At 37.2% G+C, this 26,069-nt stretch overlaps 2 protein-coding genes across 2 annotated transcripts in view; one reads left to right on the top strand and one right to left on the bottom strand.

The window, feature by feature from the left end:
* Nucleotides 1-4,558, top strand: part of LOC107048367 (probable cytochrome P450 49a1) — a 29,583-nt gene extending 25,025 nt beyond the window's left edge. Inside the window, exon 10 of the mRNA XM_015271516.1 lies at nt 4,336-4,558. Within this exon, the coding sequence (XP_015127002.1) occupies nt 4,336-4,443 (108 nt within the window). The 3' untranslated portion in view covers nt 4,444-4,558. The remainder of the gene's footprint in view (nt 1-4,335) is intronic.
* LOC107048366 (probable cytochrome P450 301a1, mitochondrial) lies at nt 4,514-25,901 on the bottom strand. Its single transcript, XM_015271515.2, has 10 exons — nt 25,845-25,901; nt 20,774-21,224; nt 17,129-17,245; nt 15,986-16,062; nt 15,447-15,648; nt 15,199-15,361; nt 11,024-11,193; nt 10,836-10,914; nt 4,836-5,039; nt 4,514-4,748 (listed from the first exon to the last, which is right to left on the bottom strand). Exons 2-10 carry the CDS (start codon nt 21,211-21,213, stop codon nt 4,641-4,643), a joined length of 1,560 nt encoding a protein of 519 aa, XP_015127001.1. The 5' UTR covers nt 21,214-21,224; nt 25,845-25,901; the 3' UTR covers nt 4,514-4,640.
* Between the last annotated feature and the right edge of the window lie 168 nt (nt 25,902-26,069).

Genomic DNA, 26,069 nt, shown 5'->3' with positions numbered 1-26,069 from the left:
CTCCGCATACATGCCTTCCCCTTCACCCGCTCGTAAAATCACGCGTTCTCGGTAGCATCGAGGAGGACTTCCCAGGACCGAAAAGAACTGAGGATTCAGAAAGGTCTCTGGAAAAGTACGTCGCAGAACTGATTAGGACTTACCAGGTCCATCTAGGTCTGGAGAGATCTTGAAAGACCTGTGTACGTCCAATCAGAACCAAATCCTCGACTCGGAGAGTCGCTTAATAACGCGTATACCAACCCATAAGTAAAACAGTCGTGTATTTTAAACCATCGATTAATATACCATACTTTTACCGATAAATACGCGAGTGTTTATTTAGAATATCACCAAGTAATATCCCTTCATACTTTTCCTAACATCCCTACGAGTGAGCGAATCCCCCATGAGCTCACCGCCGAAGTTAGCTGAGGATTAAAGGACCATACAAAAGGATTACAGTGCAGGTATACGTGAAAAGGTGTAGTGAAAAGGAGATTCCTCTCACTGACAGTAATAGCTGGACGGAAAAGGAATATCATTCACTGAGTTTTACCTCCGGGTAAAACTCATAACGTCACAAAGTATATTTTGGTTTACAATTAATCCCAGTTTTGAACATTAATTTTAAACGATTTTTTTCTAACACTTGGAAAAAAATTGCTAGATTTTAGAAATCTAAAGCTTAGAAACCACGGTTTCTAAAGTTTAGAAACTTTTTTCCAAAGCTAATCCACTTTTTTCCTCCATGACGCTGTGAAAAATATCGTTCGATACTCATGGGAAAAGTTTTTTTTAGCCTGTGAGATTATGGTACTCGCCTTCGGCTCGTGCTATCTCTCACAAACCAAAAAACACTTTTCCACACTCGTACCAGCATAAAAAAAAATATAAGCCAAAACTTATAAGTGAGATATAGTGATTTTGCCGGAATTATATCTTGAATATATCCGCCTTGTATACCAGGTATATGCTAGGTATACCAGGTGGCATATTTACACACATATATCCAACATATATCTCAAATATTGCATTGTTTGCCGGAAAGTAAAGGGGACACATATAAGGGGATATAAGTGCCATTTATTTCTGTATATATATTTTTTCTATGTGGGTATCGAAATATACTGCTTTGACACTGTTGCTACGTTCACGAAACTGAAAGTAAACGAAAAGACTTTTCGTTTACGAGTAAACAAAATGGCACTTTTTGGTACGAGGTGAATGTAGTAGCAGTAAGACTTTTTGTTTACTTGTAAACAAAAAAGGCACAGTACGACCTCTCGTTGAGCGTAACATCACTGTCAAAAAATATTGTTCGACACATGTGAGACAATAATTTTCACAAATGTGAAATTGGCGATCAGAGGGGAAACCGAGGGCTGCCAATCACACGAGCTAATTGAGGTCTTGCACTCATACGAAATATACTATTTTGTCACTGCTGCTGCNTGGAATCAACGTTCACCCGGCTAAAAAATTCGATTTTGGCGAAAATCCACTTGCCCCGGAAAACCCGAAAATCTGACCCTTTAGCTGGGGCCAAAAAAACGTTTTGTCAGNCTTTTCGTTTACTAGTAAACGAAAAGTCGAAAATTGTAAACGAAAAGACTTTTCGTTTGCTAGTGAACGAACAATGGCACAGTTCAGCACCCGCTGAACGTAACATCACTAACAAACAATATAGTTCGGATACACGTGCGACGGGGTGTTTTAACTCGTGTGATTGGCAGTCCTCGGCTTCGCCTCGGGCCGCCAACCCAAAAAACCAAAAACTTATGTTTGAACGATTACAAAACTTCAATTCGCAGGCCAAGTTTAAATCAACGTTAGAAAATCTACGGGTCCAAAATGAAACTATGCCAATGTTGCTTGAATCACCTCGAAACCATCCAACGGAAAACATGGAATTTAAAATAAACGGGAGATGTCAATCTCTATAATTGCCAGCGTCCTGCTGAAATATTATTCAGTCTCCACTACAAACAATCATATTTCTTGATGCAACGGCTGACCTTTCCATTCCCCATCAACATAAAAACCTGAAAAAGAAAGAAACACACTTGAAAATCCTCAGTCATTAATTCTCCATTTATTATTTTTGCATTCCGTCTCAAAAAGAGAAAAGGAACAATAGCCACGTACTCATCAGAGGTCTTCTGCAATGTCCCATAAAATCAGTCTGTATGAAGGCGTAAGCTTGAGGCATTTCAATGGCCCTTCACAACTTTATTACCTGCATGCAACAGTAAATGAGAGTTTAAGATTTAAGTCTCCTGCAGATACCCCTTGATGCTGGTCACGCTCTCGGGATTCAAGACAATAGGAATTTCGCCGCCTTCACTTCTAAGCACAATGCCCGGATTATCCAAGTGCCAGTTTGTTTTAATCCTCGACGCTTGGATTTACTCCGAGACTGAGGATCTGCGCACCTTTCAATGTGCAGTCACCCGTGAATTTTTCAACAACTCTATTCTTTTACATTTTTATTTTCCCTCATTTCTCACTTAACACTCCGCTGGTCGCGCAAAAGTTATGAACGCCGTTCGTTGCGCCGTGAGCGCCGCACCGCACCAGCATAAATCAACGTAATTATAAATTTAAAAGATTTAGGGAAACTCTGAAAAAATCAAGAGTGTTCCAGATCGTATTCCGTGAAATTTGTTATGGTCAGTGCTAGCCTTAATTATATATTCAAGCTCAAACTAGCCATGTTTTCCTAAAAATTCGCCCTATACACGGTATACATAGTCCGGAGTTTCGGAATAAAAATTTCAAAGCCTGCACAGCAAAAACGAATGTCTGAATTTCACACACCTTTTGTAGACATTTTTCAGACACTAAAAGACGTTTGAATGAAATGAAAAATTTTCTCAATTTCAAACATGAAGTAAGATGATTAAGAGGATGTTTAGGCACCTGTTCGTTTGAAATTCAGACAAATTTTCATTTTATTTAAATAAACCGTGTTTTTTAGCGTCTGAAAAATATCTACAAAAGGTTTGTGAAATTCAGACATTCGTTTTTACTGTGTAACTGAGGTATTCTATAATATGTCAAATGCGTCAGCCGCTGACCCTCACCCTCTTGGAAATTGATGTCGATTTTTTTCTAGGATTGGGGCACTATAAACACTATCTGTCAATTTTTTTCAAATTTTTTAAACAGTCTATTTCGGAGCCATGATTTTTTCTTTGTTTTTTCATTTTTTTTTCAATAAGTCTAGTTCCATTCATCCGATTTTTATTTATAACACGTCAAAATTTTCGATTTTCTACCATCTATGAGAATATTTTAAGTAATTTTTTTTTCAACCCTTAGGTACTCATAATACCGAATTTTCAAAAAAAGACGTTGAAAAACTTGAATTTTCAAAATTATGTCATGTTTGATTTTTCTCATTTTTTTCAGTAACTTTTGTAATCAAAACAAGTATTTTAAGCCATCATACAAGTTGGGTTTCGTTCTAGATAAATTTTATTTACAATTTTTGCTTCTCGAAATTCCACGAATTTGGTCAAAATACCCCAAAATGGCGTTAACTGTGATTATAAACAGTATGAAGTGAATTTAAATATATACTTATATCTTACATATTTTTTGATACATAATCGAAGTCGTTTTGGCGTGTTTTGACCAAATTCGCGGAATTCAGACACGAAAAAATTAAAAATAAAATAGGTCCAGGACTATTCCTAAATTGTATGACAGCTCAAAATACTTGTTTCGATTATAAGTGTTTCTGAAAAGAAGATGAGAAAAATAAAAGGTGACATAATTTTGAAAAATTGGTATTATGAGCAGCTAGGGATTGATAAGAAAATATCCACAATCTTCTTATAGATGGTAGAAAATTGAAAATTTTGAGCCGTCATAAATTAAAATCGGCTGAATATAACTCAAGTTATTGAAAAAACAACGAAAAAACAAAGAAAAAATCATATCTTCGAAATAGGCTATCGAAAAAATCTTTAAAAAAGTGAGATCAATTTCCAAAGTGTGAGGGTCAGTCGTTGACTTATTTGGCATGGAATATTTTTATGGATATTTTCACTGGTAGAGCTTCTGGACACTTCAAAATGGGATGCCAAATTTTTTCAAATTTTTCTATGATTTACTGCAGTGTAATTGAAATAAAAAATCGAAAAAAGTATGGCGCGGCGCTCATACCACGACCAACGGAGTGTTAATATAGCTTGAGCGTGATTTATCTCTGGGGATCTCGGAATTTGTGATGGTCTGATAAGTCTGGATGATTTTTCCGTTATTAGAGGATTTAAAAAGCGAAACAACCACCTTGTAGATCAAATACTCTGATAATTTTTGTTACCTGTTTTCTTTTTTTACTTCCAGCTTCTGCAGAGATTTAAACTGGAATATCATCATGATGAATTGGATTATCATATTAATCCACTTTACACACCGAAGGGTCCGTTGAAAATCAGATTCATAGAGAGGTGAGGAACTACAAATACAGGAAAAGAAAGTATTCTAGAGTTTATGATTCATAAAAAAACATTGTTGAATTTTTTAAAATTGTACACCGATTTTAGAATAAATATTTGTTACAATTTTAGACGACAAACATCTCAAGATTATTCGAACTCATTTTTTTGTATTTTCTTGTACATGAAACTGGACAAGGCAATAAAAACTGATTATCGCTTCACTAATTTGAATTTGAGGTCTCCATCTGGTGCGTACATGAAAGTCACTCTGTACTTGAGGGGCTCGTAGTGATACTCCAACTTGTAATTTCGGATCAGCTAAAATAGAAAAAGAACATTTTGGAAAAAGGTCAATTATTTAGTTAAATAAGGTTTGAAAAATAAGGATAAGGATGTGATCGATACCTTTGCGAGTAGCACTTGCATCTCAAGATCGGCAAATCGCCGCCCGAGGCACATGCGCGCCCCATGGCCGTAGGGTAGAGAAGCAAAGGGATGGAGTTTATCATCTGCCCCTTCCTTCAGCCATCTCTCGGGTTTAAATGTCTTAGCATCGTCCACCCATTCTTCCATATTACCGGTAACGAGTGTGGGAAACACCACTTGAACCTGTAATTGACAATTATTTTGTGTCATGCTCAGTTAATAGGAGAGCTGGTGCATGTGCCGCCCACCTAAAGGCCACCATACACAGGCGCACGGCGTACGCAGACCCGTTCCGTGCGGACACGGTCTGTGGTCTGTACACCCCCATACACGGAACGACCAGAATGTCTGCGATATTGATACCTTCATATGATTTTAAACAATTCCGCGATGAATCTCTTCGATTAAGAGTATTCCGATCATCGAATGTTTTTGTTTTTACTTCAAAAATGATGAAAAATGATGAAAGATGAAATAAAAGTCTTCATTTTAATATTTCGTATGCATTTCAACAATATTCTCACTGTAAATGGATAATTTCATATATGTATTTCAATGGAAATATTTTATTCGGGAGAAACAAATAATTCCCTTATTCTGGATGAATACTCTATAAGAATCCAATCGAAGATCTATTCCATAGAAATTAGGAATTACTCTTTGTCGCGTGCAAAATAATTCAATTTCTAATCAATAAATTCATAATTTGGGTCAAGGGGAATGATGAATATATTTGACGAATTATTTAATATTATTTTATTATTAAAACAAGAATATTATTAAAGGAAAATAGATTCTATTCATTTTTTCTTTGGGGATAGCGCATGCGCAAATGCTCCCGGTCCACGTACCGGGTCCGTTGTCACCATACACGGACGAACTTGAGGGCAATTTTGGTACGCGACAGTCCCGGTTTTCAAGCCGTCTTGAAAGACCACGCACCACGGACCCGGTCTGCCGCACCTGGTCCGTGACCCTCCACACACAGGCGAACTTGGTCTCTTGGAGGCTCAATTTTGGCTGGTCCGCGTACCCCGTACGTCCGTGTATGGTGACCTTAAGGGAAATGAGTCTTTTTTTCAGCCATGCACTCCACAAGGCGCAGTCATGAACGGTTAGAATGGGTTCTTCGAGGTGTTTACTCGAAGATGTGAAGAGGACAAATTTTTTATTAACATTAAACATGTTCAACTTTTCACTGTTTTCTCTTCATTTTTCTGATATTCGGTCGTACTTTTAAAGAAATAAACATTATTCTAGAAAAATTTCTATTGGAGAAAAATTTGTGGAAGAAGGTCGTGTGCGCCAAAAAAATAGTGTCCTTAAAAGTTGGGTGAAAATGATTCTAGAGAGCTCAAATCGTCGAGATTTCATGTTCCCTAGATTAGGTTTGTACTACCTTTTTCCACTTCGTTGACCTAAAAATCTCAAAATGGTCAATACGACCTTTTTCCTTTTAGCACGCGATATGATTGCATCCCTCGCCTTCGGGTCGGGTTGAATTCATATTCGCCAGAAATAGTACATTATGTCAACAGGCGATATAAATATTATCTAACGAATGTGACTTTATACACGGAGTGAAATGTCCAGTAAAAATTACGGAACTCACAATTCACTCGCAGATTACGGAATCGACTCCGAAAATTTAAGTGACGGTATCGTAATTTTTTACAGGAGATTCACATAAAATTTACGGAACGCTCCGGAAAAATTCCGTAACAGTTCCGTAAAATTTCGCTCCGGAATTAGGGAAAAGATACGTAATTTTTATGGAATATTTCTCTCCGTGTAATCCGAGCCCACGTCGAACAATCAGCCAGATAATCGCCGTATTATCGCCGTGTGACATTTAATATTTTATGTCAATGGGCCCGAAAACGGCAAACTAATCCAGCGAAACGAGATTCGAATCGCGATTTATGGGCCCAGTATCATAAAATTTCCTTACATACTCGTCCAAGGACTTTGCACTGTACACTGACAGAACGGATTAGTTATTGTTAACGAATGGATTTTGGTTGGAAGTTAGGGTCTATTGGGTCTCACCAAATGTTATAGTAATGTAATAGTTAACGAATGTATATTTGAGGAGCCTTGTTTGACTTGAATTTCGCCATTCAAGTGAACCATTCGTTAACTATTAACGAATATTCATTTGGTCATACAGTGGACTTCCCTCAGCTCTTACTATCCGTAGCTGGGGGGGCATGTCCTAGCGGCGGGGAATGTGTCCCCCACCGCACTAGTGACGTCATGCACGAGGGGTAACGTTGTGTATCCTCGGCCGGTATGTTACAGCGTTCTCTCTCAGATAATGACGTTGTCTCTCTTACGTAATCACGTCCCTGCGCATGTGGAGGTGGTAATTCCCTATCTCGAGTTCTTGGAATCAGACCTCTGAACGCTATGAGCTAGGGGAAGTCCATTGTATTCAGCTCTACCATTCGTTAATAGTTAACGAATCTCGTTTGGAATAAATGAATCATTCTATCAGTGTAAGGACCTAGTCAGATCTTGGAATGATATTTTAAATTGAAAATTGTCAAAAATGTCAAATTTCTGTGGTGAACCTTTCTGACACCAAATACTCGATATTAAACCTAGATTGGTAACTATATCAAGGAAACGCCGCAGTGCGTCGTTTTTCTTCAATTGCCATTGACGAGCTAACCGGAAAAATTAAAAAAAATTTGGCTTTTTCAATTGAAGTGTCTAAAAAACTATAGTCATTTTTTGAACAACATAATTCCCGAAATTCATGCGCAAAACAAATTATTTACAACAGATGAATCATTTTTTTCAATGTTGAATGAAATTTGCCGTTACGCGAGGTTGCCGGAAACTCGCTAAACGCGCCCAAGCTGTGTGGAGTGAATTCGGCAATGCTGGAGCGTAAAGAACACGGCGGTGCACCTCCGCGAGAGCAGTCACAGGGCCGCGTAAAAAATAAAATAAAAAATAAAATATAAAAATAATAAAATACAATATAACGCCTCCCCTAACATCAACCATTCTGGTTCCTCCTCCAACATTTGTTTCTAACATTAGTCAATATTCAGGGAAATTCAAAGTAATAAAATGTGTGATTAATAGGAACTTTACTCATTTCGTTCGGTTGTTCCCCCACTTCATTGCTGAGTAATTTTTTTTAACGAATTTCGGCAATTTATCACTTGCGCTCTACACGGAGAGAAATTTTCTGGAAACATTCTAGTACGAGTACTGGAAAAAATCACAATCCACCAGCTGTGAAAGATTCTAGTGCTGTTAAGGTAAAATTTCTTGATATTTCTGGTAACATTTCTGAGGATTTCTGTGAAATTTTCACAGAAATACGGCGAAAAATTCACGTTTTCCCCAATAAAATTTCTAGTGCCAGCACTGGAATTTTTTCCTGGCCGTCACTTTCCGCCTCTTTTCCCGTACTTAGCACTAGAATTTTTCTAAAAAATTTCTCTCCGTGTACGTAATTTCAAGTAAGAGGAATCTCTGGCGCATATTCTATTATATTGCCCACTTTATTCATCGCCACGAAAATTCTACTTAGACCCGATATTACCGCATTATACTGGAAATAACGATTTTGTTGACCCTAATGAAATCCTTATAGATTTACTGCACACTAACCTTGGGGGTAATAATGTCGTAAAGAATTTGCACAATTTCATTAGAGACGCGATGAAAATTCGCTCTTTTCACCTCAAATACTGATTATTTTTGGGAATTTGTAGTGCTTGTTCCGCCTATGTTCGAACGTTTTATGTTTTCATGTTATCTTTTATGCTTTAAGTCTGTGCTGGGTGTCATATGTAATCACAGACATATGTCTATGTATGTAATGATAAGTTTTATTTTGTCGATCACTACAAAAACCAGGTGTCTGACAGTTATCTGAATTTAAGATTCAGATGGTAAAAAACGTCTGAATCTTCAAAAGTGTCTGAAAATCTGACTAATGTCTGAAAATGATGGTAGCCGTTTCTGTCTGAATATGATAGTAGATATTTTTTGTCTGAAAAATTTCAGGTATTTATTTCCAGATATTTTCTGTGACTGAAATTCAGCTATTTATGAGCGATTCAAACATTTCACTATTAAGATATCTCACGTGATTTAGACGGCAAAGTTCATTCAAACATTAATTTTTAAGATATTTCTGATGTCTGAAAAGTTGACTCATCCACTGCAAAAACTAGGTGTCTGACAACCATCTGAAGTTAAGATGGCGGATGGCAAAAAACGTCTGAATCTTGAAAAGTGTCTGAAAATCTAACTGATGTCTGAAAATTTCAAACACCGCTTGTGTCTGAAACTGATGTCTGTATCTTTATTTCAGACATCTTGGTGTCTGAAATTGAAATATCTCCATTGATTCAGACACATTTTAATGTCTCAAAAGTGTCTACAAAATTGTCCCAAAAGTGATTGAGAAGTGTCTACAAAAGTGTCTGAAATTCAGACATTAGTTTTCGCAGTGATATTGATTTTTGAGACGGCAAAGCCCACCATAGTACATTGTGTCATTAGGGCGATAAGCGGCGGTTTTCGATGAGTGTGAAGTTTGCAGCATGAGGCGTAGTATAGTCGGAGACGAGGGCCGCCGGAGGCTATACTACGCCTCATGCTGCAAACTCACACGATTCGAAAACCAACGCTATCGCCCGAATGACACATACTATTTTTCGTCACGAAGGCCCGAAAAGGGGGGGGTCCAGGGGGGCGAAGCCCCCCCCCACTGTCAGAAACCAAATATTGAAAGGGAAAAAAAAATTGGAAATTTATAAAACAGAAAATGATGGAAAGGGAATCCATAAGAAATTAAAACATCAATTGATTAAAATTAATTTTCTCATAGTTTTGATTATTCACATTTACTCTTGTTACAAAAATGCCTCGTGAACATGTGCTGTTACACTCGATATCAATTCATCATCACTTGTATATCAGCGAAAATATCAGGTGAATTCACTTCCTCGTCACTATTTGGTACCCAATCTGCCATTTTTCCTCTTTTTTTTCACAAATTTTGACTGAATATTCTCCTCAAACACAATTTTCTCGATCAAACACAACAAACTCCCCGAAATGGCGTCTGATTATCTCCACACGACTGTGACCGATAGTTTGATTAGCGACAAGACCAACAGCGGCGCTGTACGCCTTACTAGACTATACAATCCGGTGAGCGACAACTATATCGGCACACTTCAAGTAGCAATTTATCGGCCCTACGGCTGCTAAATGTGATTTAGCATGCCTGTTCCGCTATTTAACATGCCTCGGCCGCCCAGAGCTGCTATTTGCTATTTATCGCCCTCAAAACAGGCCCATATAGCGCCATTATCGGGCCTCAGTGACGAAAAACATTGTTATGTATGAGAAACCTTTCTAAGAATTCTGAATTTCCTCCCTGCCATAAGGCGTTACCCCTGGGAGGCAGGTAATGATAAATAAAAAAACACTAAAATAGTACAATCATAATAAGAATATTTAGTCTCTAACGCCTCCTCTAACATCAATCATGCTGATTTGTCCTCCAACATTTGTTGTTAACATTCGTCAATATTCAGGGAAATTTAAAATCAACAAAATGTGTAATAGGAATTTTACTCGTTTCGTTCTGTTCTATTCCCCCACACGGATAGAAATTAATCTAGAACAATTGTAGTACGAGTACTGGAAAAAATTACAATCCACCGGCTGTGAAAAATTCTAGTGCTGTTAAGGTAAATTTTTTTGGTATTTCTGGTAAATTTTCTGGGGATTATTTCTGTGAAATTTTCACAGAAATACGGTGAAAAGTTCACGTTTTCCCCAATAAAATTTCTAGTGCCGACACTGGAATTTTGTCCTGGCCATCACTTAGCGCTTCTTTTCCCGTGCTAGCATTAAAATTTTTCTAAAAAATTTCTCTCCGTGCACTTCATTGTTGAGTAATTTTTTTTGTAATAAATTTCTGGCATATTTATAACATACCCCCTTTGGTATATGATAACCGCAGATGACAGCGTCATTCTGCAAGGTTCTCCCATTCCCGATCACCGTTGAATATACTCTGAAAGGTGATAAAACCAGAACGATAAACCAATAATAATTATTTCATAAAAAAAAAGTAACGTCGACTCCACAGAAATAGCAAAAACAAAGGGAACCGTAAAAGATACCTAAATACTTCCCGAATGAAGGCTTTGGTATACACAGCCTGATCTAAGTGCTTCGTTGTAAGGGGAACGGACGGATCAGGTAGAATTTGCTTCAGTTCATTGTACACCTTCTCCTGTTCCTCTGTCCTTGTGGCCAATTGATAGAGAATTGAGCAAACAGCCATCGAAATCTGAAATAAATTATGCATACACCTGTATATATCATGGGTATAGTCCTGGCCACAGAAGAATGGTCGTGGCTGGGTACCCCACTCTCTCGAATTTTGCTCCGACCTGACGTCCCCCACCACTGAGATCCAAAATCGTTTTTTCCTGGCGGCGATGATGGGGGAGACCAGGGCAAAATGAAACAATGTTGAAAATGCATCTCTCACAGGATTTGAAGGACTTTTTTGCTATACTTCACTGCGAAAGTGATAGATTGGGATTAGGTTACGCGGTTTTTTACTTTCATTTGGATAGGATTTTTTCCCTACACTGAGAAAAAAATTCTAATATCTGAAACATATTTTCTTGAAACAAGTAATTTTTCTTCAATTTTTTAGTTCTCCCAGGTATCTCAACTCACGTGACCCGAGAAAGGTCTCACGTTTTAAAATATTTTTGTACTCAAGTATGATTTTGTCGCAAATGAACTCACTCAAATCGCGTAGAAGAATCGCCAATCTTCAAGTATTTATTGTTTTCATAATTTTTTTGTTATGCACTTGCAATATTTCGATATGTAATATATTCATGATACAATGCGCAATGATAGTAATAAATGAGATTTCATTCGAGTTCCGTGAAGCGCGAACATTCTGAGATTTAAACCATTCAAAATAATTTATTTCTCTCAAGTAATTATGGTTTACATATTAGAAAATTTTTCTCTCAGTGTAGGTTTTTTATCTGCGGACCAAGTATTGATGATAGTCTTGCTTTTGCTGCTGAATATGTCTTCTTCATGTACTTTTTACACGCAAGACCTCCCTAGCATGTGTTCTACTGTTATCCAGAGTATAATAAACAACTCACAGCCGATATTCACATAAGCACAGCGCATATGCGCTAGTGTAAAAGTTTTATAATTTACATCTGTTAATTGATTCATCCATTAATTTGGCCGTAATATTTTCTGTTTGATAATCAATAAATGAAATTGCTTGAAAATGTTATTAACACTCCGTTGGCCGTGCTATGAGCGCCGCAGCGCACTTTTTCCGATTCTTTAACCCCTCATGTACGAGGTCGATGCATGGTATTGACCCATGCGAATGTGAACGCTTGTTTTCGAAATTTATTATTTCCAAATCTATGAAGAATAACTTGATCAGGCAAACAAAATTGGAAACCGGAATACTGTAGCTTCAATTAGATACCAGTTTCATAATTTTCCACACGGAGAGAAATATTCAATAAAAATTACGTATGTTTTCCGTAATTCTGGAGTGAAATGTAGGTTGTAGGAAATTTTACGAATGGAATGTCACGGAATTTTTCCAGAGCGTTCCGTAATTTTTATCTGAATCTCCTGTGAAAAATTACGATACCCTCATTTAAATTTTCTGAGTCGATTCCGTAATCGGTGAGCGAATTGTGAGTTCCATAATTGTTACTGAACATTTCTCTCCGTGCATTCATTAGAAATAATCGAATTCGAGCCGTATTGAGCACACTACGCTTGATAAGAGAAGGGCCCCGTCCGTGAGGGGTTATATCGCACTGCAGTAAAACCTCAGAAAAATTTGACATCTCATTTTGAAGTGTCTAGAAGCCCTATCAATAAAAATATCCTCCAAAAATATAATAAGTAGTTGGATTTGCAAATTTTCGTTCCAAAACTCCAGGCCGTGTACTGTGTATAAGGCGAATTTTCAGAAAAAGATATTGTTACTTATTTGCGCTTGAATATATGTGGACTTCCTCATGAAAAGGGACCACTTTGTCGATTCTTGTTTCCGAGATATTCATGTTTTGCCTCAGTAACTTCCATTTATACCAATATTAAATTGTTTCTTTCATCTTCTCCACCGACGTCATTCTTGATCCTATGAGGATCATTTTGGGCTTAAAATGTGCGGAATATTATCAATACTATCAGAGTACACATAATATCGGCAAAGTGGTCCCTTTTCATGCGGATGTTCACATATAATGAAGGGTAACACTGAACATAAAAAATCTTACGGGATTTCTTTAAGCATACGATCTGAATCAGTCTTGATTTTATCAGATTTTTCGTAGATTTTTCAAATTTATCATTATATCGATTTCCCGAGTGGAAATTGCTTCAGGCCCACCTGAAGCACGATCAGAACTTTATCAGGTTTTTGTAAGGTTCGACTGATCCGGTAATTCCTGATGAGAACCTGACCAAGTTCTGATCCAGCAGGTCGGATTCGAAAAACTACAAGGCGGGTTCAGATCAAGTTCTGATCAAGTAGACATGATCAGATAATGCCTGATGAAAACCTGACCAAGTTTTGATCCAGTAAATCGGATCCGAAAAACTGCAGGATGATTCAGATCAAGTTCTGATCAAGTAGACATGATCAGATAATGCCTGATGAAAACCTGACCAAGTTTTGATCCAGTAAATCGGATCCGAAAAACTGCAGGATGATTCAGATCAAGTTCTGATCAAGTAGACATGATCAGATAATGCCTGATGAAAACCTGACCAAGTTTTGATCCAGTAAATCGGATCCGAAAAACTGCAGGATGATTCAGATCAAGTTCTGATCAAGTAGACATGATCAGATAATGCCTGATGAAAACCTGACCAAGTTTTGATCCAGTAAATCGGATCCGAAAAACTGCAGGATGATTCAGATCAAGTTCTGATCAGGTAGGCACAATTTCACCGTGAGGTCGGCTGCCTGACCCCAATTTGATCAAATTCGGAATTGATGTCTTTGATCGGCATTTGAACGGGGTCAATTGAAGAGAAAATGATTAGATTCAGATCCGGTTCACCTGACATTAATTTGAATAGGTTTTTCGGATAACTTAATTAACTATTATTATACTATTCAAATTAAGTTTTATCAACCATTATCAATAATTATTTTCAATCTTTAAAAGCGATCATTATACTACAAGTTAAATAAATTTAATTAATTTAATTAATAAATTTAATTAATTTAATTGAACATATTTTATCTCTGAGAATACACACGCACATCCATCAGATCAGGAATAATTGTAAATTCAACGAATACCCCGATACAAATCATATAGGCAATGTACAGTTTACTCAATAGTAATAGCGCGATAGCCTAGTGGTTAGGGCATAGGATTAGCAATCATAGGGTCCCCGGTTCGATCCCCAGCATCGGTAAAAAAATAATAAGCTTTTTCAGAGGTAATAACAGTAGAGATTCATTAAGAGAGGCGGCCTACGGTGAAAGAATTCAACTATCTTTTGTTTTGGATTGATTATCATTGATAATTGTTATTGATACTGACAGAAAGGTCATCCGGTTTTCATACAGTTGACTTGATCAAGTTCGGATCCGTTAACTTGATCAATACCTGATCAGTGGTCAGGTCTAATCTGATCCAACTTGATCAATACCTGACCGGAATTTCCTCTCGGGTTATGCTGGTACGGCGCCGCGCTTATACGACGCGACCAACAGCGTTCGTAACTTTTGCGCGACCAACGGAGTGTTGAACCGTTTTACCACTTCGCTAAATTAATTATATAAATTAAATTAAAGCTATATGTTCTCTGTGAACAATGCTGATTTCTCAACGGAACAAAATGACGCAAATGCAAAAATACCAACGATGGACATAGTAATCTTTCCCCAGATTAGCATCGAAATCATCATTTTCATTTCATAATTTTCTTCTGTTGGTTTTTGTTTTATTATGATTTTTATAATATGTCCAGTGAAGAAAGAACGAAAATCTTATGTATTTTTTTATGACTCCAAATGATTTTTGCCCGGCAGTCTTTTTCCAATAAAGAAAGAAGAAAGAAATAAAGAACCCAGAATTGATGATTTTACTGGGAACGACAACAGCCCGAAAATTTTAAAGTAAATTAATGTGTTGAATAAATATCGCGGGACGCATTTGTATAGGAATAATAACCATGCCAGATTGTAATTAAATTCGAAAGATGGACATAATTGTGAATCCATTTCACAATAGATCTGATGACTATTTTATAATTATTCAATTACCGTGTCAATTCCAACCAAAATGAGATCGAGAGCAAGAATGTACGCAATTTTTGGATCTTTTTCATTCGCTAGGATCCTTTCCACCAGCGATAAATCAGCTTCATTCATTGATTTTTTGTTCTTCAGCCTCACAAGAGCTGCATCAATGTGCTTGGTGCATATTCTAGACGAAAAAAAACCAGTTGCAACATTAAGCCTTTGGTAATCCACTCGTGCTGTATCATGTTTCCTTTCTCGGTGATACTTACTCAACAAAAAAATCCATGTTCCTTACGTATCGAGACCACAAGGGCGTGGGGATGTACCTCCAGTACGGGGCCTTTAGTTCCAGCTCCGCAACATTTCTCAATGCAAATTTCGCCGCGTCGATTATTTTTTGAGGCTCAGAATCGGGAGTTAAATTGTCGTCGAGACAGCCTAATCTTACGTCAAGGGCTACGCGTCCAATACCTGAATTCATAATTTTTTTTTCAATAAGTTCTGAATGACGAATGTAATTCGATTCAATAAAATCGGTAACGAAGCAGCAAACCGGTTCAAGTAGATTTAGACTATTGATCATTTTTCAATAAATATCTCGGAACCTAAGGGAGATGGAGAATTTTTTGTAATAACCTTTTATGTAGAGCAAATTGAGAGCTATAAAAAAGGTTATAATGAAAATTTCGCTATTTCTCTTCGATTCGGAAATATTTCTCAAAAACTGAGCAAAGAGCTAAGTCGATTTGAACCGGTTTACCGCTTCGCTACTGAAATTTGACTGACTCTTCGCTTTTTCGACACTTACATTCTAATGCCCATTTATGAATTTCGTTGTCAAAATCCGCAGGTACTTCATTATTGTTACCCTTGATTTTTTCAATTCTGTAATGATAAATGAATCACTTAAAATCAGGACGACTCAATATAAGGGTAGATGTTAATACGACGCATTTATTAATTGGATAATCATCTTAGAAAGAAATGGGAATTCAAATTAACTTATTATTTTTTGTGACCTCCCGAATTCAATAGTTATGAAAACTCAAGCTGAGCAGTGAATTGATTAAGGGATGGTAGGGCAAAACGACAGAAAATTGGTAATTCTAGTTTTTTTTTCTTTCCTTCAAATCAGGAACACGGAATGTGTTGAATTAAAAGTGAGTTTCTTGGATCAAGTGTCGTTGAACCGTAATTTGATCAGATTTGCTAATCACCTCAACACGGAGAGAAATACTCAATAAAAATTACGTATCTTTTCCGTAATTCCGCAGCGAAATGTGGTTGTAGGAAATTTCACGGAACCGCCACGGAATTTTTCCAGAGCGTTCCGTAATTTTTCTCTGAATCTCCTGTGAAAAAATAATACGATACCCTCGCTTAAATTTTCTGAGTCGATTCCGTAATCGGTGAGCGAATTGTGAGCTCCGTAATTTTACTGAACCTTTCTCTCCGTGAAACGACGACTGATTTTGAAATTTTGTTAATGCTTCCATTCTCGCAATGGTCCGTTTTGTCCTAGTAATCCATTTTGCTCTACCCTCCCCTACAAGTTAATCCTAATCATTGATTCACTTGTGATCAATTCATTACAGACATCCGTACAGAAAATAAAAATGTTATTTTCAATATCTGAAATTTTTTAACACTAACTATAATGCAATTCCTCCAATGATAAGGGATTCAATCACTGAAATTGAGACATCGGTACAATCATAAATGTTAAATTAAGTTGAATTTTGCATTAGTAAACTGTTTAATATTACTCAACAATATTTCAATCATTAAATTAATTATTGATTAAATACAGGCCAATCTTCGTACAAAATATCACAGGGCCGGTAGACGAATCAAACAGCACAGAAGTTTCTCTTTCATTTCCTCCTGCAGCCGATTGTTACCGAGATAAATTTATAATTAACGAAACATTCTGAATTTCACTTTCGTTTACCTTTCTATAAAATCTTGAGTAACAACTTCGATAGGTGTGATATATTTTCGTACGGTTTGGGGCTGAAGAACCGGTTTCTGAACACGTGTCCGAAATGATTTCCATGGCTCTCCGTGTCTGAAAAATAAAAATTCGTAATTTCCAAAGGGATACAATCGATAGAAAATTAAAATAGAATTTTGCTCGAACATCTATTATTTGTTTTACGGATTTCTTTTGAAAATTATACAATATTTTTTTGCGTTTCCTATTAAATACGTGTGATAAAATAAATAAATAATTATTGATGTCTCTAAACAACTCATCCCATTGCGTTTTTTTCTACAAGAATTCTTGGGGATGAATTTTCTTCCATTCTGTATTGCCAAACATGTAAAAAGCTTGCTCGAGAACAGATACCGCAAAATAAGTAATTTGAATTTAATATTATGAATACTTGAGATACTTCCTCAGTGAGTTATACTTGGTGAAAATTTCGCAATTAACTGAAGACCTAAAATTTGGATCATACCCGGAGAGAAATATTCAATAAAAATTACCAGAAAAAAGACGTAAAAATTACGAAACTTAATCAAATAATCAAGTAAGGGAGTTTGACCCTCTTGACCCTCGTAATCTATTGTTGCTTGTTGTACCTTGTGACCCGTATGGCCCTTATGACCTTATGGAAACGCAATCTGGGAGCGAAGTAAAATTCAATAAAAAGTGTCAATCGTCACGTAAATTCTACGATCTGTTCCGTAAAAATTACTCATCCGTCCGACGCCTCACGGCTAGCCATGAGTCACCATGAGGGGAAAATTTTAACAACACGTTTCGTAATTTTTCCGGAACTTTTCGTAAAAATTCTTAAACATCCAAGAATTTTCATGTTCTAAGGCATAATAAATCTTGAAGTTTCTGTTAGATTTTACAACTTCCAGAAAAATTACGTGACTTTTTCGTATTTTTTCGGTGACAGGCCCGAAAATTTACTGAACGTTTCAGATTTATTCTCTTATATTCCTATAGAAATTCACTGAAAACGATTCTCGCTTGCGGATTACGTGAAATGTTCCGTAATTTTCCTTGAATATTTCTTTCCGTGTATGTTGTTGAGGACATGTAAAAACGACTCCGAAAATTTTCAAGTATTTTTTCCACGCGAATTTTTGAGATATCCATCGTCAAACATTCAATTTTTGTCATTTTCAAGTTTTTGTCGATGCATATCTCAAAAATTGGCGTGGAAAAAATACTTGAAAATTTGGGAATCGTTTACACATGTGCACAACAACATATGATCAAAATTTCAGGTCTTGAGTTCATTGGGAAATTTTCACCACGTATAACTCACTGAGGAAGTACCTTAAGGTGTTTCGTGCGAAAAAGATAAATAATGAGATTCATCTGGAATTCATGTAGAATATTTATAATCACAATTGAATAAGCTATGAATTTTCCTAGAATTTTTTCAGATATTCTTTTCAAGTTATGAGCCATTAAAGTCGCTGCTTATACATAGGCTCTTATGGAGATTTTTCTGATCAGCATGAAACTATATTATAGGCTCAGATGGTAACGCAGTTTCGTGCTAAACAGAAAAATCTCCATAACAGCTTATGTATAAGAAACGACTTCGATCGTTAATAACTTGAAAAGGGAATCTGAAAAAATTCCAGAAAAATTCGAAGATAATTCAATTCTGATTATAAACATTGTATATGAATTCTAGATGAATGTCATTATTTACCTTTTTCGCGCGAAACACATTAAGATGGACCAAATTTTGCCAATCTTGTTTGTTGCTTATGACGATAGAGAACTTACATAATTAAAAAAAATTTTTTAACCTTTACACCAAACCGTTGGTCTATGGGACCGCTATCAAAACTTTCATAGTGTGTAACTATTGATAAATTCATAACTATTGATAAGAAAAAAAATTTCAAACTTTCAGTAGCATCCTATTTCATCGGTTCCAATCGATACAAAATGTTTTCAATTTTTGTCGCCTCGATAAATCCAGAATAGTTTCTATTGAACATTTCAAACTAATCGGCAAAAACTAATACAAAGTTCAATAGAAATCGAATAGAATGGTCAAATGAATTAACTAGGTTTTCCTATTAAATTTTTTCGTGCATAATGTCATAAGGCCGATAGGGAGTGTGAAGCTTGCAGTACGAGGCGTCAGTCAGTCGGAAACGAGGTGACATTATTACTAATTGCCAGTGACATCGTCACTAATTTGCATGGACACCATCAGTAATTTTCGGAGTGATGTCACCGATTTTCAGAAACCCATGCCTACACTAAGAAAAAAAATCACTCTACCGAACAACTTTATGTTCCTTCCATATTATCACAACTTTGTGTTTCTTCCACACTATGTTTCACTTTATCTTCTTTTATATTGATCAGGGGTTGTAGAATAGAAGAAGAAAATAGTGAAATAAGAATTGGAAGAAGAGAACCCATTCGCATAGAAATATACGGAAACGTTGGCTGGAGAGTTTTAGCACGCCTCTAATAATAGGACTTTGCATAAACAACAATAGTTCTCTACTGTCTTTCTTCATTATCATCAAATCCTTCAAATTGTTTCACTCGCATCCCATACTTTCCAATGTAAAAGAAATCTCTATTTACCTCTTTTTCTATTTTGATCTCTATTACACACTGTATCTGTCTATATTATATAAATGCAAATCGATTTCTGGTGATCAAAATTTAAGACCCGAAATGAAGACTTCAAAATTAAGGGTGACAAAGGTCAAAATAAGGGTCGCGAGGGTTCCAAGGGTCAAAACGGGTTATTCGGGTCAGAATAAGGGTCACGAGGGTTCAAGTAAGGGTCACGAGGGTTCAAGTAAGGGTCACAAGGGTCAGATTGAAGGTCATAAGGATCAAAATAAGGGTCACAAGGGTCAGATTAAGGGTTGTGAGGGTCAAAAAAGGGTTATTAGGTTATAAAAATTTAAAACCCGAAATTGAGACTTCAAAATTAAGGGTGACAAAGGTCAAAATAAGGGTCGCGAGGGTTCTGCGGGTCAAAAAAGGGTTATTAGGGTCAGAATAAGGGTCACGAGGGTCCAAATAAGGGTCACAAGGGCCAGATTAAAGGTCATAAGGGTCAGATTAAAGGTCATAAGGATCAGAACAAGGGTCAGATTAAGAGTTGTGAGGGTCCAAAAAAGGGTTATTAGGGTAAGAATGAGGGTCACGAGGGTCCAAATAAGGGTCAGGAGGGTCAAATTAAAGATCATAAGGATCAGAATAAGGGTCACACGGGTCAGATTAAGGGTTATATAGCTCAGATTACGGGTCACAAAATTAAAGGTCACACGGGTCAGATTAAGAGTCTAAAAAGTGTCACAAGGATCAGATTAAAGGTCACCAGAGTCAATATAAGGGTCACAAGGGTTAAAATGATGGTCAGATTAAGCATCCAAATAAGGTTCACAAAGGTCAGAGTAAGGGTCGTGGGGGTGATATGGGGGTTGGCGAGCGGAGCGTGCAGGGGGCGCAGCCCCCTAATATTATAATAGCATTCAACCAAATATCTCTGTATATACCACGCTGAAGGCCAAAAATAAAAACAAAAAAATAAAATTATGCACTTTTTTCATGTAGAAACAATAAAAGAAGAAAACTCGTACTCACACTCCCACAACGCCTCCCAAGTCGCCGAAGAAATCTCTCCTCGCGACACTTTTATAATGCACGAGACAGGGCATCGATGGTCGAAAGGGTGTGGGCCCCTCCTGCCTATACATTCTCTCAATTTCATCCGCATTATACACAAACAATAGATCGGGCCTACCAATAAGACCACTGAGTCTCGTTATTTCACCGTACTCTTCGTGAAACATTTGGGAAATTTTGGCCACGTCACCGATTTCATATTGCCCGATTACTGGGAAGAGACGCCAGGTGTTCCCGAGAATTGGTATTGGTTTTGGACCTGGTACCTCCTTGTAGGGTCTTACGTTCGTTAATTCCGGACACTCTCTCTGTGCACTTATTGCTTGATTGCACATTGACCTGACAATTGTATCGATTTGACGTATCATGGGACGGGCTGGTACTGGTGTTAATGCCATTATTTGATGATCTGTAATTAGAATTATTCGTAGGGATTGAGTAAAAGGGTACAGTTGGAGAAATTACGCATTTAATTTTATATGTTCGGTCGCATAGCCGTGAATATGACGGAAATCATGTGGATTTCCGGATAAAATTCTAAATAACTTGATTCATTGCATTCTCATAAGTTATTGAGTTTTTCTATTCTGTATTGTTGATGTAGGCCACAATAACTGTTTGAATCAAATAAAGGAATACTGTCACGAAATTTCCATTTTTTAGAGTTGAATATCGCCGACGCTATGTAGTATTTTTTTTGGTTCCATATGTATACCCTCTCGAGTTTTTACATTTTTTTCCCTTCCCTATCTGCGTTACCATGGGCCGACTTACTTTATCCCCAACTGTACCTCATTCGGAATTGGGCTGCCAGGGAAACCATGGAAAACCTCAGTCGTGCAGCCGGCTGATAATGCACGGATTTCACTGTGTCCATTGGTCACACTGACTCAATGGGCACAGTGGTTCTCTACATTCGTGCCTAGCGACTGTAGTTCCATGCGGTTAGGTATGCCTAAAGGCCACCATACACAGGCGCACGGCGTACGCAGACCCGGTCCGTGCGGACACGGTCTGTGGTCTGTACACCCCCATACACGGAACGACCAGAATGTCTGCGATATCGATACCTTCATATGATTTTAAACAATTCTGCGATGAATCTCTTCGATTAAGAGTATTCCGATCATCGAATGTTTTTGTTTTTACTTGAAAAATGATGAAAAATGATGAAAAATGAAATAAAAGTCTTCATTTTAATATTTCGTATGCATTTCAACAATATTCTCACTATAAATGGATAATTTCATATATGTATTTCAATGGAAATATTTTATCAAGGAGAACCAAATAATTCCCTTATTCTGGATGAATTCTCTATAAAAATCCAATCGAAGATCTATTCCATAGAAATTAGGAATTACTCTTTGTCGCGTGCAAAATGATTCAATTTCTAATCAATAAATTCATAATTTGGGTCAAGGGGAATGATGAATATATTTGATGAATTATTTAATATTATTTTATTATTAAAACAAGAATATTATTAAAGGAAAATAAATTCTATTCATTTTTTCTTTGGGGATAGCGCATGCGCAAATGCTCCCGGTCCGCGTACCGGGTCCGTTGTCACCATACACGGACGAACTTGAGGGTAATTTTGGTACACGACGGACACGGTTTTCAGGCCGTCTTGAAAGACCACGCACCACGGATCCGGTCTGCCGGACCTGGTCCGTGACCCTCCACACACAGCCGAACTTGGTCTGTTGGAGGCTCATTTTCGGCTGGCCTTAAGCGGACACCCATCCAAGTACTGGGCAGACTGAACACTGCTTAGCTTGGATGACCGCCGGAGCCACACACTCCCCGCGTGACCACTACAGCCACAAAACTATGTAGTACACAATTTTACAAAAAATTCCCCGTATTCGAAATTTATAAATTTATCGCGAAGTAGTTTTTTAAGAACATCATAAGCACCGTTTTATCATAAGATGAAAAAATCGAGTTCGGAGGGACCCATAAACCCCGTTTGGCCTATGCCTCGCATGTCAGAAGCCGGTATCTCATTATTTATTATCTCCTAAACTGTGTAGTATAATCATGTGTATTATATACATTATCACTTTAAAAAAATCCATTGTAACGATTCTTGAAGCTTAGTTTTACTATTCCGGCATCAGCCGTGGAAAACAATCGGCGCGCGAAGCGCGCGCCGTGTTCTAGTCTATGAAGAAAATGCGGACAATATTAAGAAAAGCGTGTTTCTTAGCGATATCCCTTGAAACCTAAATAACACGGCGGCACATTTCCGCGTAGGCGACCAAAGTCACTGTGTCGCGTCCCGGGTAGAAATTCAACCGGGGATTCAGCCGCAACTCGGGTGANGTTTCAGTGAATTGTTCTACCTTGTATTTTCAGATTAATCCCATTCGATTAGTTAATATCACGTTATTTCTGATGAGCTTGTGATTGTTCATCTGAAAAAGCATGCCATCTTCACATTTATTCGATTGTTTTTTCGCTCAAATCACGATGCCATCGGACCTGTCAAATCATTATTGAGGTTAAGTATACTGGGATTGAGTAATTGGAGATGAACCTGAGGTTGAGCAGTGGCCATTCAACTAAAGCCCGGCGAAGCGTTTCGCGTAATAGTCTAACGCTGAGCTGTGAGCGCGTGACGCTGCTCAACCTCGGGTACATGTGACGCGCGTGGAGTTTATCCCAAGCTGGGACGGAGTGGCGTGTTTCCAGCTGGGATACGAGTTTCGAGCCGAGCTCGAGCAGCGAGATTTCTACCCGGGGTAGGGTGACGAGACTAGGGTTGAATTGAGATCTCAAAGTCTCAAATTGAAACTTTCGAAACTCTCAACGTAAGAATTTCCGACGTCAAATTAAGGCTTTTGAAAATCTTATTTTAAACCCTTTGAAATCTTAAAACAAAGTATTATTTTTTTGGGCGTAAATTAATTTTTAGTAATCCTTTTTGCCGGAAAAAAACAAGCAGAAAACTTACTTAAATTTTTCAATAGACTTCACAGAAGTCTAACAAAATTTTCAACACACTGACACAAAAAATTAATTTTATCAAGAAAATTTCATTTGAATCAACTATCATTTGGTTGTTAATTTTCAAATGAACATAATTTCATAGTAAATACCAGTTGTCTCTTCTTGAGATACATTTGATTGGGAGAAATCAAACTTCTCTAGAATTGAAGTGCCTTTTATTTGTCGCAATAATGAGAGTATTTGATTTCTTTCTAGCCAAAAGTTTACTAACCCCAGAAATTCGTTGGTTTACTCAAATATCAAAATTATTCTCATAACTCAATACGTTGTTATCTCAATCAACAAGATCATACGTTGTTCCAAGTAAATTATAATTGAAGTGAGCATTTCGTATGTCGAATCAGGATGAATATTGTTACTACGCGGAAAATGCTTTGAGATAATAGTAAGATGTCGTTAAGTTGAAAGAAGTTTATATATCTTAACTAAAAAAAATCGCATTAGTCTACAATAACAGAATCACAGATGACGCCAACTCAAACTTGGATATCACAAATTTCGTTCAATGTGACATCGGCTTCATTCAAGAAAACTACATTCAATTCCTTCCTCAATGTAATTATCTCCTAAGTACGAATTGTTGATCAATTGATGAAAGTAGAAAATTTCTCGACTAGAGATAATAATAGGTTAAAATAAATGTAACTTTTCCATTTTTGTGGTGAACACGTGTGACTTGACGCCAAGGGCTGTTTTATTCAATTCAAGTAAATGTATCTCAAGAAGAAATAATTGATAGTCACCGTAAGATCTAATTTATTTGGAATTGGTTCAAGTATATAATACTTGTTCCAACAAAGAAAGATCTCAATAAAAATAATTTTTTTACCAGTATAGGAGTTCAATGGAGATCCGATGGAATTTCCTACACTGACAGAAAAATAAACGTTATCAAACAAGTCTTGTTTGGGCTAACAAAATAGCTAGTTAAAAATTGCCAAAAAAGAATTTGTTTGGTCCGAATTTGAAAGTCTCCACCATGAATATTTGTTCTGCTTTCGACAGCAACAAAATATTTGGCTCGAGAGGCGGATAATTAACACCAGACGATGCTTTCTCAGGATGAAAATATCTCATATAGCGGGAAATTTATCAACAAATATTTTTCTTGCGTGTTAGAGAATGCAATTTTTTTTAACTACTAAATCTATTTTCGCCACAAAAACTTTTCATTCCGGCGCACTCTCTGCATATTTGGCCCAAAAAAATCCTTTTTTGATAATTTTCAAAAAACTATTTTCTTGTCACAAGTAAGACTTGTTTGAGAACTTTATCGTTTTTCTCTCCGTGTAGCGAAGTCTGATTTTTCCCGAGAATTTTCTGAAGAAAATCTTCGAAGTGGAGACGTTATAGAGGCCACTCATCGAAACACCTGTTTCAAACCCATAAAATGTCCTAGGAAAATGGTCATCCCCCAGTTCTCAATAAATCTCTCCCGGCGTTTATCTCTGATCTCACCAGTTACAGAGATAACTGAAATGATCTTCGTAACGTTTTAATACATAACAGAAAAGTTGCAAAATATCCGAAGAGTTCAAGGCGGCTTCCATTGATTATTAAATAATTAATGCTGCGCACATGAGCATGAAATTGAATGTGTCTACACCTTGACCAAATTTCGAATCAAATACCTCGAGGAGACTTTCACTTTTTCCCGTCTCAACCACAAATCTCCGGCGTGAAAAAAAAACTTTTCAAATATTTTCGTTTGTGCATAAAGTGCCCAAACAATTGCGATCCACTTTCTTCGCGTGCTATTGCAGAATTACCCCCAGGTAGCAGATGCAGACAATAAAGAAAGGGACAGGGGGTCCGTGGGCACAGGCATAATAAAAGTATCCCGTTATTAAGAGGGGTACTGAGACAAGCAATATCGGTATTTATACAGTCCTCTGTTTAACTCTACAAGCGTGCAATTTCAACGATCCTCAGGTATTAGTTGAAACGGCCGGATTTGTTCTCTGGTTTAGGTTGCAAAATTACACAGTGAATGATAAATACAACTCTTCACCTATTGTTCGGAACGTATGGAAACACTTGGCGACTGACACTGTTCACCAGCCGTGGGAGATCGCTGGGATACTGCAGGTGAATCGCGGATACCAGGAGATTGGAATAAAGGCCGTCCCCACCCTGTGCCTTCTCTCTTCCACCTCCAAAGGGATTTCACGGCGAAATCGAAATTTCACGTCGACACAGTTATGTTGGGAATTTCGACTGTTCATTTCTTTTATGG

The sequence above is a fragment of the Diachasma alloeum genome, unplaced genomic scaffold (genome assembly GCF_001412515.2).
Source record: "Diachasma alloeum isolate Michigan unplaced genomic scaffold, Dall2.0 Dall_scaffold_00188, whole genome shotgun sequence".
Lineage (NCBI taxonomy): Eukaryota > Metazoa > Arthropoda > Insecta > Hymenoptera > Braconidae > Diachasma > Diachasma alloeum.
Note: the sequence above shows the minus strand (reverse complement) of the source record. Positions and strands in the feature narration are given on the sequence as shown.